General features: G+C 44.9%; 1 protein-coding gene across 1 annotated transcript in view; it reads left to right on the top strand.

Annotated features, from left to right (window-relative positions):
• Positions 1–15,043, top strand: part of LOC147438811 (putative apyrase 1) — a 60,464-nt gene that overhangs the window by 25,827 nt on the left and 19,594 nt on the right. Inside the window, exons 2-4 of the mRNA XM_086484782.1 lie at positions 7,223–7,351; positions 7,440–7,496; positions 7,584–7,673. Coding sequence (XP_086340908.1) covers positions 7,223–7,351; positions 7,440–7,496; positions 7,584–7,673 — 276 coding nt within the window. The remainder of the gene's footprint in view (positions 1–7,222; positions 7,352–7,439; positions 7,497–7,583; positions 7,674–15,043) is intronic.

The raw sequence follows: 15,043 nt of genomic DNA, 5'->3' as shown, positions 1-15,043 counted from the left end.
AATCGACACAGCTGAAATTTGTGGCTTCCTTGACAAGGCATCAGCCACAACGTTCTTCTTGCCTTCCACATGCACAATCTGAAAATGGAACATGGACAAGATATTTGCCCATCGCATATGCTTCTCAGATAACTTTGTCTGTGTCAATAAGTATCGCAAGGTCTGATGGTCCGTTTGGACAACGAAGTCTGCACCTAGCAGGTAGTGTTTCCAACTTAAGAGCGCATGAATCACAGCCAGTAACTCTTTCTCATAGACCTGCATGGTCATCTCTGGCCCTTGCAAAATTCTGCTCTCATAGGCTACTACCCTGCCATCTTGCATTAGCACTGCACCAATGCTACTACCGCATGCATCACACTGGACCACAAATGACTTCCTAAGATCTGGCAACACAATGACTGGATCTGAAGTCATCCTTTCCTTTAAGAGATTAAAAGCTGAAATCTCTTTCTGTGTCCATCTAAAGGTGATTGCCTTCTTTTGAAGAGCATGTAAAGGTGAAGCAATCTCAACGACATTTCGGATAAACCTTCTGTAATAGGAGCATAGTCCCAAGAAACTTTGGACATCATGCACCGTCTTCAAATCTGGTCATGACTTGATCGCTTCCACTTTTGCAGGATCCATTCTGACACCATCCTTTGAGACAATGTGTCCCAGAAAATGAATCTCTTCCAAAAAAAAACTCACTTTTCTTTGCATTGATGAGCAACCTATGACTGCGTAGCTCTTTGAACACAATGGCCAAGTGATGCCTATGCTCCTCTTCACTCTTTGAGTAGACTATCATGTCATCAAAGAATGTACCTACAAATTGCTGGTGTGGACGGAAAATTCTGTCCATCATCCTATTGAACGTAGCAGGAGCATTTGTGAGACCAAAGGGCATCACTAAAAATTGGTAAAGGCCAAACGTCGTTCTAAAAGCAGTCTTGTGCACATCCTCTGATCTAATGCGGATCTGATGGTACCCACTCTTTAGATCTATCCTGCTAAACATAACTGCTCCTTCTAATTTTTCCATAATATCATCAATTCTAGGTATAGGGAACCTATTCTTGATGGTATTCTTGTTCAGTGCACGGTAGTCTATGCACATACGCCATGAGCCATCCTTTTTCTGCACCAACAACACTGGAGAACAAAATGGAGATGAACTGGGCTGAATCAGCCCCTTTTCTAACAGCTCCTGTACTTGGCCCATTATCTCTTTCTGCTGAGCCGCACTAACCCTGTACGGAGGCTTATTTGGTGGGCTATTGCCTGGCACCAAATCTATCGCATGGTCCTCGGGTCTCTCTGGCGGTAATTGAGACGGTAATGAATCAGAAAAACAGTCACTATACTGTTGTAAAAACATTGACCTTTCTTTATCTAGCACATATAAATTTGATTCATCACAATCTGACACTTCACGTGCAAAAACCAAGTACGCAGAAAGATGCTGTTTCATTACAAAAGTAATAGCAAAAGCTGATACAGTGGGAATAGATTCCCCTTTAAGCTTTACATCTAAAATGTGAGTCTTTCCCTTGCTCTGGACAGTGATCTTTTTGTTGTAGGCATCCATGATTCCCTGTACACGAAACAACCAAGGAATACCTAACAACACATCACATCCGTCCAGTGGCATGATGTAAAATTCTTCAGCATCTACATAGGACTGGATATGTAGACGCAACTTTCCAATGATGGGTGTCACAGCCTCTGTATGGCCAGGACATGCCAAATATGCCTCTGTTGTATACCCCATCTCTTCAGGTCTGATTCCTAACTTTGAAGCCAATTCTGGGGAAATGAAGTTGACTTTGGCACCTGGATCAAAGAAGATAAGCACTGTTTGATCCCTGACCTTTCCCCATGCTCTGCAAAGCTCACTTGCATCTGAATTTTGCTTGTCGCCCACCATATCTGGCACTAGACTAGCCATGGGCTTCTTTCCTTTCCTGTCCTCCTTGTCTTCAAAATCAGTTGGCCTTTTCTTTGTAGGACAGTTGTAAGCAATGTGGCCAGGTTGCTCACAGATAAAGCATTTGTTCTCTGACCTCAGGACCTTCTTTTGCTCTTCCGACTTGCGAGGAAAACGTCTTTTCCATTTCTTCGCTGGTCCCTTTTCTGATTCAGTCGAAGCTTTGCCTTTCCCTGCGTTGGCCGGCTCCTGAGTCCCTTTCGGAGCCTCCTTGGGAACATACTTCGTCGTTGAATTTTTCTTGGCTGATCCTTCCTTGACGCCAATATTGAATTCACAATCTTCTGCCTTGAGCAAACCATTGCCAGTGTTTGCTACCTCGATGAGCTGCGTCAAAGTAGTGACTTTTGTCTTCGTACAGTACTTTCTCAATCCTTTAGGTAGGCCACAACAGTATTTTTCAATCTGTTTTGTCAATGGCACAAACCTATAGGAAGTTACTGGAAGTAGAGCTTTCCAAAACTTCCGATTGTAATCATCCAGATTTCTGCAAGTGGCAGCATTAAGCTAGTGCCATTCTGTCATGACATCTGCTTCAAAGTCATCAGATAACCATGCTGCTGCAAAAATCTGCTTGAAGTAAATCCATGTGGATGGAGCTTGCCCTTGAAGCAATAAAGTTGTCCACCATTGTCCCGCATTCCCTGTCAAGAAAGTGGCTGCCTTGCGGACCTTTGAAGCCTCTATAAAGTTTCCCCCTGCATAGGCCTTGTCAAACTGTTGGAGGAATGAGAGAGCCTTCTTCCTGTCATCAAACCCTGCAAAGGTCGTGAATGACACACCTTTGCCACCTTCTTTGTACGGAGTTTGCCTCTCCAACGGCATTAAATTGTCATATGGAAGTGACTGAAACATGGGAACACTGTTAGGGTTCATTTGTGTTCCCTGACCGCAATTAAGTTGACCTGGAAATGCCATATTTGGCTGCTGATTTGTAATTCCAGCCATACCAAAATTTGCCTGTGGCATCCCTAATTGGCCCTGAGTGCTTTGAAACCCTGGTAGCATGCCCGTGACACCATACATGGGGTTAGGCCATCATCGTTTGAGCACCTCCGAACACTGTTCCTGGCGTGTAAAACTGATTTCCAGGTGCATGACCAGCCATGCTCTGGAATACCGATCCACCTTCAAAATAGCTAGGGTGTACTAAAGGTGGTGGGAAGACCTGTTGCATAGCCTGTAGGTTGCTTCCCTGCCCATTAGAACCAGCTATAGGCTGTTGAAAGGTGGCGGGCTGAACTGGTACAGCTTGAAAGACTGGCATCTCAGCCACCTGTTCTTGCACCTTAGGCACAGGTTGTGGAGACTGCATGTTCTCCGTCAAGTGTACAGGTGTTTCCATTGACTGTGTAGTATGAATCACCTGTGCTCGAGCCTTAACAGGCTTTTGAATATGATCCAGTGACCCAACTTGCTGAGACGGAACAGGAGGTTGCAAAAAGGCTAAAAACCTCGGATTCTGCATTACTTGTGTGAACATAGCCACAGTAGTAGCCAACTGGGTCTTGAATATATCATCATCCGTCTGTGGTGGTCTTGAGGACTCACCCACTTCATGTGTCTGTTGACCCTGTGAAGAGGAACCCTCTTCAGTCACATCATCTGGTCTGTCAGCCATAATTGCAATTTCCTGTGTCTGGTCTATGATCCCCTGTGTATTCAAGCCTAAACTGACCAAGGCTCACTTCTATGGGAAAAAGTGATTTAATCCTGTCGACGGAACCATGAAACCGGCCTGTTCAATCCAAAAAGGATGGTAGACTTTACTTCAAACCTTGATTTAGCTTTCACCCATTATTAGTCGTCTATTCTACCTGTACTTTCAAGACACAACACGGGGGAAAGGGATACAGGCTGCTAGAATGCACCTGTATGAGTAGACCGACACCAGATTGGCCCCTAACTTAGGCGCCCCTTTCGGTATTTCTTTATTCTTCAAAAGAGGGAATAAACACTGTGGATCCCTACAAGCTGCCCCGCACAAACCTGGCTGAATTTCCACTGTTCCGGCCTTATTTCGGCAGCATAACTGTACTAGGACTCTTCACAGTCAGTATTCCCATGCATTGAATGACTTTCCCGACGCATACGGGCACTTTGCAAAACCTGGTGTGAATCTGCAGCACGCTGAAGTCTCTGTTTTCAGCCCTGAAAATGCGCCAGATCGCCTATACAGCGGTCCCCTTGCGTCCCCGAATCTCCTGGGGGTATTAGGGTCCGTTTAGGGCCAAAACCCTAAACCTGCAAAAATACACAGAAGGTTGTAATTTACTGTTTCGGGCTCCGTTTCGTGTGCTGGTCGCATTCGTAGCAAGTCCTCGAGCTCCCGCACCTGTAGGGCTACTTGCCCTTTGAATCGGACGAGATTTCGAGCGTGAAATGTCTCCGAATCACTTGTACTTGTGGGGGATTAGCCGCTAGCTAATCCAGTACCTGTGCAAGAGGCTCTTGCCTCGGCAATCGCACATGAACCCACACAACTGTACTTTGGTCAAATGAAGAGCCCACTAGTGGGGCATAACATACTGCTATAGGGGAGAGAGAGGGTAGTGCGTAGCGTGCAGGGCATCACTCCTGGCACCGCACTGTGCATAAGAGGGAAAGCAAGCACTCCATAGCTCTTAACCTGTGACAAAATCTGAAAATGAGCCTCTCTCAGCTTAAAATTCAGCGCCCCCTTCTCTTGCATGAGGAAAGTGCACCAGAAGGTGCCACTTGGCACATTTATAAGCATTTTCCCGTTTCGGGGTTGCCGCCTTAAAATCTCCCAACCGGTTGCCAAGGTGACTTCACGGCGGAGTAAGAAAATGTTCCCCTTGTCATTCCGGAGGTAATGATACAAACACATTTTCAGGTCCCAAAATAGCAATTCCCTAAATTTTAGGAGATGTTGCCATTGTATCTTTCTAGGTCATCCGACCCTCTTTGTACATTGTGGCCACATCCAGAACTGAAATGTAGCCTCTGTAGCAAATGATTCGCTTTGGCTAGTCAATGACCCCACTTAGCTAACCATAGTCCTTGTCCAACTTTAGTGCTCTCTTGCCCTCAGGCCTGGACTCCCTCTGGACAGTTCCACACTAGCTATGCAATGTAGGGCAGTTAGATTTCCCGAGGGGTGTTTCCAAAAAGTGAAAGTAAATAGATAATAAGAAAGAAATCAACAAAAAGGATAAATAGTAGTCACACGTTGGTGACATCAGCCTTAGCGTTTGCAGATTTCAGCCCGTCCTCGTCGTCGTCATCATTGTCCCGATGGACCTTTTTAGGATATTTCTATGGATTTTGTGACTAACCTTCCAACTAGTTTGCATTCAAGGCATAGTTACCCGGAACGGGAACGGGGAACGCTAGGTCTCCTGCGGTCTTACTGAGAAGGTGCACTTCAAGTTACTCGAACTTTTCTATTGCCTCTTCTGTCACAACCTACTAGCGCTAGGTTTCTTTTATAGTAGCTTAACAAATTTGGCCCTATTGAGTTTCCCAACAAAGTCACCTATTAAATAATAAGTGAAAAATGAATAATTGGGGAAAATGGGTTCTATGCAATGTAAAATGCTCATGATGTGTACTAAACGTCGTGCTAATGATCATGTTGTGTGCAACCAGAGGTTATGCAACTACTCTTAAGTGCCTGGACATGCACGGCCTGCGCACGGGCTCACAAAGGTGCCAGAACACTTCCTAAGTTGACGTGAACCCTAGACCTGAAGTAGCCTGTCCACATGCACATAAGGTTAGATGTGCACGTGACAGTACGCCTATCTCAGATTCGATCGGGTAAATCCACAAAACAACCCTCACTTCCTAATGTGCGCCTATTAGATATTGCAGCCAGCAGTGGAGAGGAATTTGAACTCTTAACACTTTGTAGATGATCTTGTTGTTTCCGATGTTCCTTCTTTTTAAGATGTAATGTACTTAAATTCAATCTCTCTAGGTTGAACTTTGAGACTTTGCATCAAATTGAATTATAAAGAAATTGGCTAGAAGCTCTTGTAGCACAAGAAATGTAACGGGAGGGCACCACGTGCCAATGGAAAAGAATAGACGAGACAAACTTTAAGTAACTGATATGAAAGAGATGCATGACACATGAGCCACGGAGTGGCGCAGTTCCACCCCAAGAGAGCACTGGCTCCAAACCTTGGGCGTCCCTTTCGATATTTCTTTATCTTGCTTCACCAAAGTACAATTCCCATGGCTCTTCTCTGCATCTCTCGTGGGTAGAATTCCAGAGTGAGAGCCCATGGGTCTTATTTAAAGGCCCTTAGCCACGAAAAGCAAATTACATCCAAAAGCATTTGTTCCTAAAAGCATGAGGTCTCCAAAAGCAAGCTAGCGCAAAAGCTGGAATTCCGTACAGTTCTGCCACGTCAGCAAAGTGTCAGTGCAAATCGCGGCAGTCCATACAGTGCCATGTCAGCATGTCAGCGCAGATTACAGGCTGTCCGTACAGTGCCATGTCAGCATGTCAGCGTAGATTGCGGGCTGTCCGTATAGGCCTGCCACGTCATCATTTGTCAACGCACCTTAGCTTGGATCTGCAGGTTGGTTCAGGTCTTCAGTGGCTTGGCACGTCAGCAATTTGTGATAGGAAAAGAGCTCTATTGGTCCACTAATGTCATTGTACTAATCGCACGAGTCAGTATTAATCGTACAATAAGTCTCATATTTCCATTGTGTGGAAATGCCATGAATTGGTGTATGCCAATCTTATCAGTAGGCATTTCTTCCAAACTTTCTGTCTATTTTACTTATGATTTTATTTGTTCCGAGTGATTCGATTTTCTCGTCTTTGTTCTATAATGTGATTATTTTGTTCATGCTTGCCATTGTAGGATACCGAGTGAAAAGAATCATAAAATACAATTAACCATTCGTGTACTAAGTTTATTTTCAATATATCTTCTTTTGGCTAATTGGTAGTAAATTTAATGAAAGTGGGGAGCTTAAAGGCCCATTTACTGTGTAATTTAGTGTGCACTATTTTATTATTTAGCTGTCTTCAGTACTTTAAGTATATCTGCTCTTACATGGCAAGTGCTATTCCTTATCATGCATGTGTTTGCCCATTACCTCTAAAGTGTGATAGAAACCTAGTTGGTTGGTTCTTTTAGTGTACACCTCTATGTGCCAAGATGCATTCTCCTGCTTCAGAGTCACTCCAGGATTATTATTTTATGCATTACATTTAGTGTTAGTCCATATGCGATCAACTTAACTTTGTTGGGAAGCTGGGTGCAGACAGAGCCAGGGCTAAGTTCTTTCGCCACGGATTCTGAAGGAGGTGCTAACTCTTTGAAGGAGCTTCTTGATGATGCAATCAATGCAGTGCCTTCAAAACAGCGGTCAGAAACCCCAGTTCGTGTTGGGGTAATTTTTTACCTTTCAAGCATGCTTCAGCCTTAGAATAACACAATTGCTTTGGCTTAAGTGTGAAATCAAAGCCGTTGTTGTTCAGGCAACAGCAGGATTGCGGACGCTCCCTGGAACTGCAGCACAAAATTTGTTAGAAGCGGTAATGTTTCTGAGATGGATTGTAGATCATTGTAAGTTTCTTTTTACTTTTGCAAGTTCTAACTGTGAAGTTTCTCTTCAATTTCAGGTGACCAATTTGTTAACAGCCAGCCCTTTTAAATTTCAGCCAGATTGGGTCAGCATCTTGGATGGAATTCAAGAAGGTGCATTTGAATGGGTGTGTATGCGGATCTATTTTAAATTAATGCTTGTCCCCATTTATTAATTGATTGTATCATAAAAATTTATATGAAAAATGTAGCACATCTATCATGAGCAGAAGGGTCCAATCGAATTTGAGACATGATTGATATTGATCTTTTGGCTCACAGCTACTGAGCCTTGCATGAAAAAAGAAAAGAAACGAAAAAGTCACGAGTTTGAAGAAAGAAAAGCAATCATTTATAGTGATTAGCATACCTTACACAATAATGGCTTGAAAATTGTGATCTTGGAGGGGCCTTGCATACTAAAAATAGTAATCACGACATTCAGTCACCTCGAAGGGACCTTCACGGCTGGTAAAAGGATTAGCAAAAGTGTGAAAAGTAATGACTTGTAGGACCTATATAATAGATGTGTAGAGATATGGATGACTTGAAAGACTGAGAGAGATAGATTAGATTGTGAAAGAAGATTGAGAGTGACACACTGTTGGAGAGACACACCACTGAGAGAGACAAATTAGATAGTGAGAGAAGATTGAGAGTGACACCACTGAGAGACACATATTAGATAGTGATAGATTGAGAGTGACACACCGCTGTCCCGGAATGGCCAGGTCCCTTCATAGGAATATGTTTATTCCTCCAGAAATTACAAGTTATAGGCTGAAAATTCAGCATGGAATCACGATCAAACAAGTAAACAGAACAATTTTGTTGGTTTCCCCTCGTTTGCATGTGTTGCCCTTACAAGCACATACAAGAGTCAGAGAAACACACTTGTCTGTGTGCCACCCCAAAGGCCTACCAATGGGTCACACAACGGTTGTCTTCTCTTGCTCATCGAATGCGCGAGAGTGGTGTCCTTTGATGAAGGAAAATTCAGCAATGGCTTCCTCATGCATTCCCCTTAATGTGATCACTTCGGCAGCGGCTCTTCCAATGTCTTCCTTCCTTGAATGAGAGTGAGAGGTAGTGTCACATGCACATCTAACCCTATGTGCATGTGGACAAGCTACTTCATGGCAAGGGTTCAAGTTAGCTTAGGAAGTGTTCTGGCACCTTTGTGAGCCTGTGCGCAGGCCGTGCATGTCCAGGCACTTAAGAGTAGATGCATATCCTTTGGTTGCACACAACATGATCATTAGATTACAGTCAAAACCCATCAGGAGCATTTTTACAGTGCATAGACCTATTTTTGCTATTTTAGCCATTTTTCACTTATTATTATTAAGTGACTTTTGTTGGGAAACACTCTTAACACTACAAGATCAAAGGAAGATCCTCAAGCTCTGCAAGAGAAGAACAGGGTGTCGTAGAAAGCAACCAAATAGATTGTCAATCCTGTTTGCTGCACATGGAACCACAAGAACTAAAAGGAAGTAGTCTACGGAAACCGACTCCCAAGCTGGCTCCATATCCCCCGTTGAAGGGAGAACACCTGAACCATGGATAACTGTCATAACTCTCCAACAGTCTCTGCCTGTGTAACTGGATCACCAAGGATAGGTGAATTCGAAAGGAAAAAATGATAATGATATACCTGTGGAACCTGGAACCAAATCTGGGAGAAGCAAGAAGATTGTCTCCCTCTTTGAAGAATGCCGAATGCGATGGCTCACTGTAACTGGTTCCTAGTCCGAGAAGGACCACTATCCACCTGTACAAAAGAGAACATACCGGTCTAAGGATAAGGGAAGTGGAAGACGAGGCATAGGAACTACTGCTCGGGTGCATTGTGAAGAGCAACCGTCACACCACAATTCCGAAAGACAAGGCAACCACCGAAATGGCTAAAGGAAAACATCTTCCAAGATAATAACTGCACTGTGGGTTGAAGCACACCATCCAAAACCGCAAGAAATGGGCAAGGGAAACCTAGGACTGCAAGACACCGTGCGTGGTACTCCGCTGAATGGAGCACCGACAGTCGACTGAAGATAACAACCTGAACAGAGCCAAAATCTGAGCTAAACATGGCTAGCATAGTAGTCTCGTACGGTCCCGTACGTTTTGTACGCGTACGATGATGTGCGGTACTAAACGAACTAAAAAAAATAATGATGTACAATGACGTTATGTACGTTCAAATTTAAAAAAACAAATAATTCTCAAGTCTAAGGGTGTAAGGCTTAGGCCTTAATACTTACTTACAGAAACTTGACATTTGTATAGATTACAAGTTAGTAGTTACAATACTACATAGTACAATGTAAAGAGTCAAGACTCAAAGACTAAAGAGAATGAGCATTACATAAACCAAAATGATCATTGAAATTTGATAAGTAGAGACCAAGTGGCAAGGGCTACAAAGTACTCAAAAAGTGGCAAGGGATACAAAAAAGTGGGGGGACCAAGTGTCAAGGGCTACAAAGTACTCAAAAATTGGCACACCATAATAGAGAGACTAAATAGTAAAGTCACTAGTCACTAGTGCTCTCATCATCTTCCTCATCTTCCTCTTCTGAGCCTTGCTCATCAACATCATTCTCTTCCTCACAAGAGTCGAAGGATGACGGCTCATAATCTCCATCACTAATGCGGTTACCTTTATCATCATACTCTGGCTCTTGAGGCTCTCTATCCTCGGAAGTGATGGCCGCCACACAAGAGCCGCTTCCGGAGCCTCGCCGCACATAGGTCGTAGGAGCCTCCGTGAGTGTTGTTGATGCTTTGGCTCTACCTCTTGTAGCCCTGGCACCTCTGCCTCTTGTAGCCGATGTAACTCCATGGATGACGACCTTCTTGCGTGATCGTGTGCGAGAAACCCGACGATCAATCTCCTCAACCTGCAAGTAGAGCTCACGAAAAATCATTTGCTCCTCAGGGTCTTGCTCTTTATTGACACTCTTTAGAGTGTCAATCGTAAGTGTGAGCTCATCCACGTTGACCTAATTGACATTTACAACATTGGACAATGAAAACTTAATTAGTATATTCAAACTAATTAAAGACTAGACTCTAGAGTATAGAAAATGGAGTGAGTAGTGATTATAATTTATAATTTATAATTTATACCTGTCGAGCCATAGGCATCTCATGCATAGAGCGCAACATGCGTAAATTGGAGCGACAATAGATAAGTCGCTCTAATTGCTTGGTTGAGAGCTTGTTTCGGATTTTGGTGTGGATGAGGGAGTATGTAGCTAGTAGCTACTAGTATGATGTATGATGTATCAATAGATTAGAGAGAGAGAGAGAGAGAGAGAGAGAGAGAGAGAGAGAGAGAGAGAGAGAGAGAGAGAGAGAGAGAGAGAGAGAGAGAGAGAGAGAGAGAGAGAGAGAGAGAGAGACCCAAGGAAGCTTGAAGGAGAGACCCGTCACCCAAGGGAGCTTGAAGGAGAGAGATGGTAGACCCAATGGAGACTCGAGAGCTTGAGCCCACTTGAGAGCTTCAATGGAAGCACATGGAGATGAGAGGGTAGAGCATTGAGAGGCTTAGGGCTAAAGCTTGTAGCTTGTAGTTGTAGGTTGTGTTGGATAACAAAGGGGAAGGGTTGCTTAAATAGGAGAGGAAGAGCATGTGAGGCTTGACTCTTGAGCAATGGGCATTGGCCCTTGGGCAATAAGCATGGCAATGGCCCATGGGCCATGGGCTTGCATTTGGCTTCAAAACTGCCCGTAAACGGCTCCAAAAGGCCTACAAAGTGGACGTTGCAAACGGTCAAAAACCTGCCAACGGTCATAAACTGCCGGAAAAAGTGACCGGACGGAACGAACGGGACGGGACGGGTCCGGCCGGACGGAACGGGTCCGGCCAGACGGAACGAGAGGTTCCGTTCGACGTACGAAAACTACCCTGATGGCTAGACATGACCTGACATGAGAGAACAACCTCACACTGGCCGGGCTCAGCCACAAAACAGCCCTCACTCCCTAATCTGCTCCTGGGAGATATCGGAGCTACCACCGGACGGGAATATGAACTCTAACAGTTAGATGGTACTAGGTGGTGCCAGGTGGGCATTTGCTCGAAATCAAGTTTTTGCCATTGTAGATGTTCCTTACAGCACATCACAGTTGGTGGCTTTTTGATAATTTTGGCTTATGGCATGCAGTTGCAGAGTGAGCTTTTGGTGGGAGTGCCCATCTTTTAGAGGTTTCTGTCATCGTCCATCCATTGTACTAGGGAATGTTTTACTCTCTTTAGGAGAGATTTCCCCCCTTGTCTTTTCAAATTTTACAGTATGTTTGCAAAGCGGACCGGAAGACAATATTTGAAAAACCTAGATATGACTAGCCACAAGGAACTCCAAGAAGATGGTGAAGATGGCTCTGATGACCACCACCTTCTAAGATCTGATGTAGAAACTTGGTAGAGGGGGTATAGAGCAAAACAACAAGCTAACATCAGTAAACCCAAACAACACACTGCACAAGAAATCAAGGCAGACGAGGCACATAAAGAAGGAAAAGCATAAGGTAGTAAACAAAAGAAAATAATAAAAAAATGCTCTAAAACAAACCTAACCTACACCCATGTGTGCACGCACGCGTGCGTGAACACCCACCCACCCGAAAGTCAAGTGTAGAGAGTAAGAGAAAAATAGGCTTGCAAAAACCAGATTCTACACACATACGTGCGTGGACACACACACACACACACACACACACATGCATGCACACACACACACGTGCGTGCACACACATACACGTGCGTGAGAGTAAGGAATGCAAGCTAAAAGTGGCAAACAAAAGAAACATATCTGCCCATTAACCTATACCGATGAAACGAGCCAAGGAGTGGATCTCCCGGCTACATTGACCGCCTACAGACACGTGTCGGACGAACCACCCGACCATAGCCCATAGTTACCAGGAACGGGAAACCGGAACGGGAACGGGGAACGAGAACGCGGAACAAAATGCCATTCCCTGTTACGCGTACTCACGTTTGAAACACGCAACGGGGATTCGGAACGGGAACTTGGAATGGGAACGGGGAACGGAGACTTGAAAACGGCCATTCCCTGTTACTATGCCATAGCCACCACTCGGCAGCTCTTTTGTGCTGGGGCCAACGTTCGAGGACGCAGGCGTGCACCTGTAAGACCGAGCGTCCCATACCACCTGGCCTCACCTCCTCGAGGTGACCTTGCGCACTCCTAGCCTCGCGTGCTAACCACTGTCACTCTACCAATGGGGGTCGATAATTGTAAATGAGGCCTTGGCCTCCCTTTTATAATAATGGCCGGCCACATTGGCCGGGTTCACACTACGTCCGCTCGGACACTGGACGCCCATCCCGACGGCGTCTGGGCTAGATCCCCTCTCCTATGAGCAGGACATAACATACTTTCCCCCTTAAGAACCGTTGATGTCCTCATCAATGAAGTGGGGGTACTGAGCTTTCAGAGCTCTAACTGGTTCCCAAGTAGCAAACCTTTCAGATTGACCCTTCCATTTTACTAAGTACTCGTCATAAGCCTTTTGGCGCGAATGACGGGTACGATGATTTAAAAGTGCCTCTGGTTCTCGAGGAAAATACTCAGTTAGTATATCTTGCCATACATTTTCGTCGATGGACACAACAACGTCGGCTTCGTCCAATTTTACTTTAAGGCGGCTGACATGAAACACTGGATGTACACTAACATCCGAAGGAAGAGCCAGTTTATAGGCAACTTGGCCAATTTTCTTTGTGATCAAGAACGAGCCACAATATCTAGCTGAAAGCTTATAATGCTTTCCGGTTCGCATAGTCTTGGAATCCTTGGGTATCTTCATATAAACCCATTGTTCCACATCTAGAGTCCTTGGAGATCTCTTTTGATTAGCATAAGTAGTGACTCGATCACGAGCCGTTCTTATACTATCCTTAGCCAATTCGAGCATTTCTTGCATGTCATACTGGAAATCCCGAGCTTGGCGTTCCTTGGCTTTCTCTAAGCCAATAGCAATTGGGGATTTAGGCCCAAATCCGTACATCAACATGAATGGGTAAATCCAATAGCAGAATGCTTGCTACTATTATAGGCAAACTCTAACTGTGGAAGATATCTGTCACCAACGTGTGACTACTATCTATCATTTTTGTTGATTTCTTTCTTATTATTTATTCATTTTCACTTTTTGGAAACACCCCTCGGGAAATCTAACTGCCCTGCATTGCATAGCTAGTGTGGAACTGTTCAGAGGGAGTCTAGGCCTGAGGGCAAGAGAGCACTAAGGTTGGACAAGGACTATGGTTAGCCAAAGTGGGGTCATTGACTAGCCAAAGTGGAATCCTTTGCTACAGAGGCTACATTTCAGTTCTTGGTGTGGCTGCAGTGTACAAAGAGGGTCAGATGACCTAGAAAGATACAATGGCAGCATCTCCTAGAATTTAGGGAACTGCTATTTTGGGACCTGAAAATGTGTTCTCTTCATTATCTCCGGAATGACAAGGGGAACATTTTATTACTCTGCCGTAAAGTCAACTGGTCGGGACTTTTTTAGCGGCAACCCCGAAACGGGAAATAGCCTATAAATGTGCCAAGTGGCACATTTTTGTGCACTTTCCTCATGCAGGAAGAAGTGGTGCTGATTTTAGGAGAAGGGAGGCTTATTTTCAGTCTGTCATAGGTTGAGAGCTATGGAGTGCTTCCTTTCCCTCTTATGTATAGTGCGGTGCCAGGAGTGATGCCCTGCACGCTACGCACTGCCCTCTCTCTCCCCTATGGCAATATGTTATGCCCCTCTAGTGGGCTTTCCAATTGACCAATGTACAGTTGTGTGGGTTCATGCGCGATTGCCGAGGCAAGAGCCTCTTGCACATGTACAGGATTAGCTAGCGGCTAATCCCCCGCAGGTACAAGTGATTCGGAGAGGTTTCACGTGCGAAATCTCTTCCAATTCAAAGGGCAAGTAGCCCTACATGTGCGGGAGCTCGAGGACTTGCTATGGATGCGACCGGCACGCAAAACGGAGCCCGAAACAGTGAATTACAGCCTGCTGTGTATTTTTGCAGGTTTAGGGTTTTGGCCCTAAACGGACTCTAATACCCCCAGGAGGTTCGGGGACGCGAGGGGACCGCTGTACAGGTGATTTGGCGCATTTTCGGGGCAGAAAACGGAGAATTCAGCGTGCTGCAGATTCTTGCCAGGTTTTGCAAAGTGTCCGTATGCGTCGGGAAAGTCATCCAATGCGTGGGAATATTGACTGTGAAGGGTCCTAGTACAGTTATGCTACCGAAATCAGGCCAGAACAGTTGAAATTCAGCCAAGGTTGTGCGGGGCAGCTTGTAGGGAACCACAACGTTTATTCCCTCTTTTAAAGAATAAAGAAATACCGGAAGGGGCGCCTATTTAGGGGCCAATCTGGTGTTGGTCTTCTCATACAGGTGCAGTCTAGCAACCTGTATCCCTTTCCCCTTTGTTGTGTCTTCTCATACAGGTGCAGTCTA

This window comes from Adiantum capillus-veneris, chromosome 16 (genome assembly GCF_014529385.1).
Source record: "Adiantum capillus-veneris isolate H3 chromosome 16, ASM1452938v2, whole genome shotgun sequence".
Classification (NCBI taxonomy): Eukaryota; Viridiplantae; Streptophyta; class Polypodiopsida; order Polypodiales; family Pteridaceae; genus Adiantum; species Adiantum capillus-veneris.
Note: the sequence above shows the minus strand (reverse complement) of the source record. Positions and strands in the feature narration are given on the sequence as shown.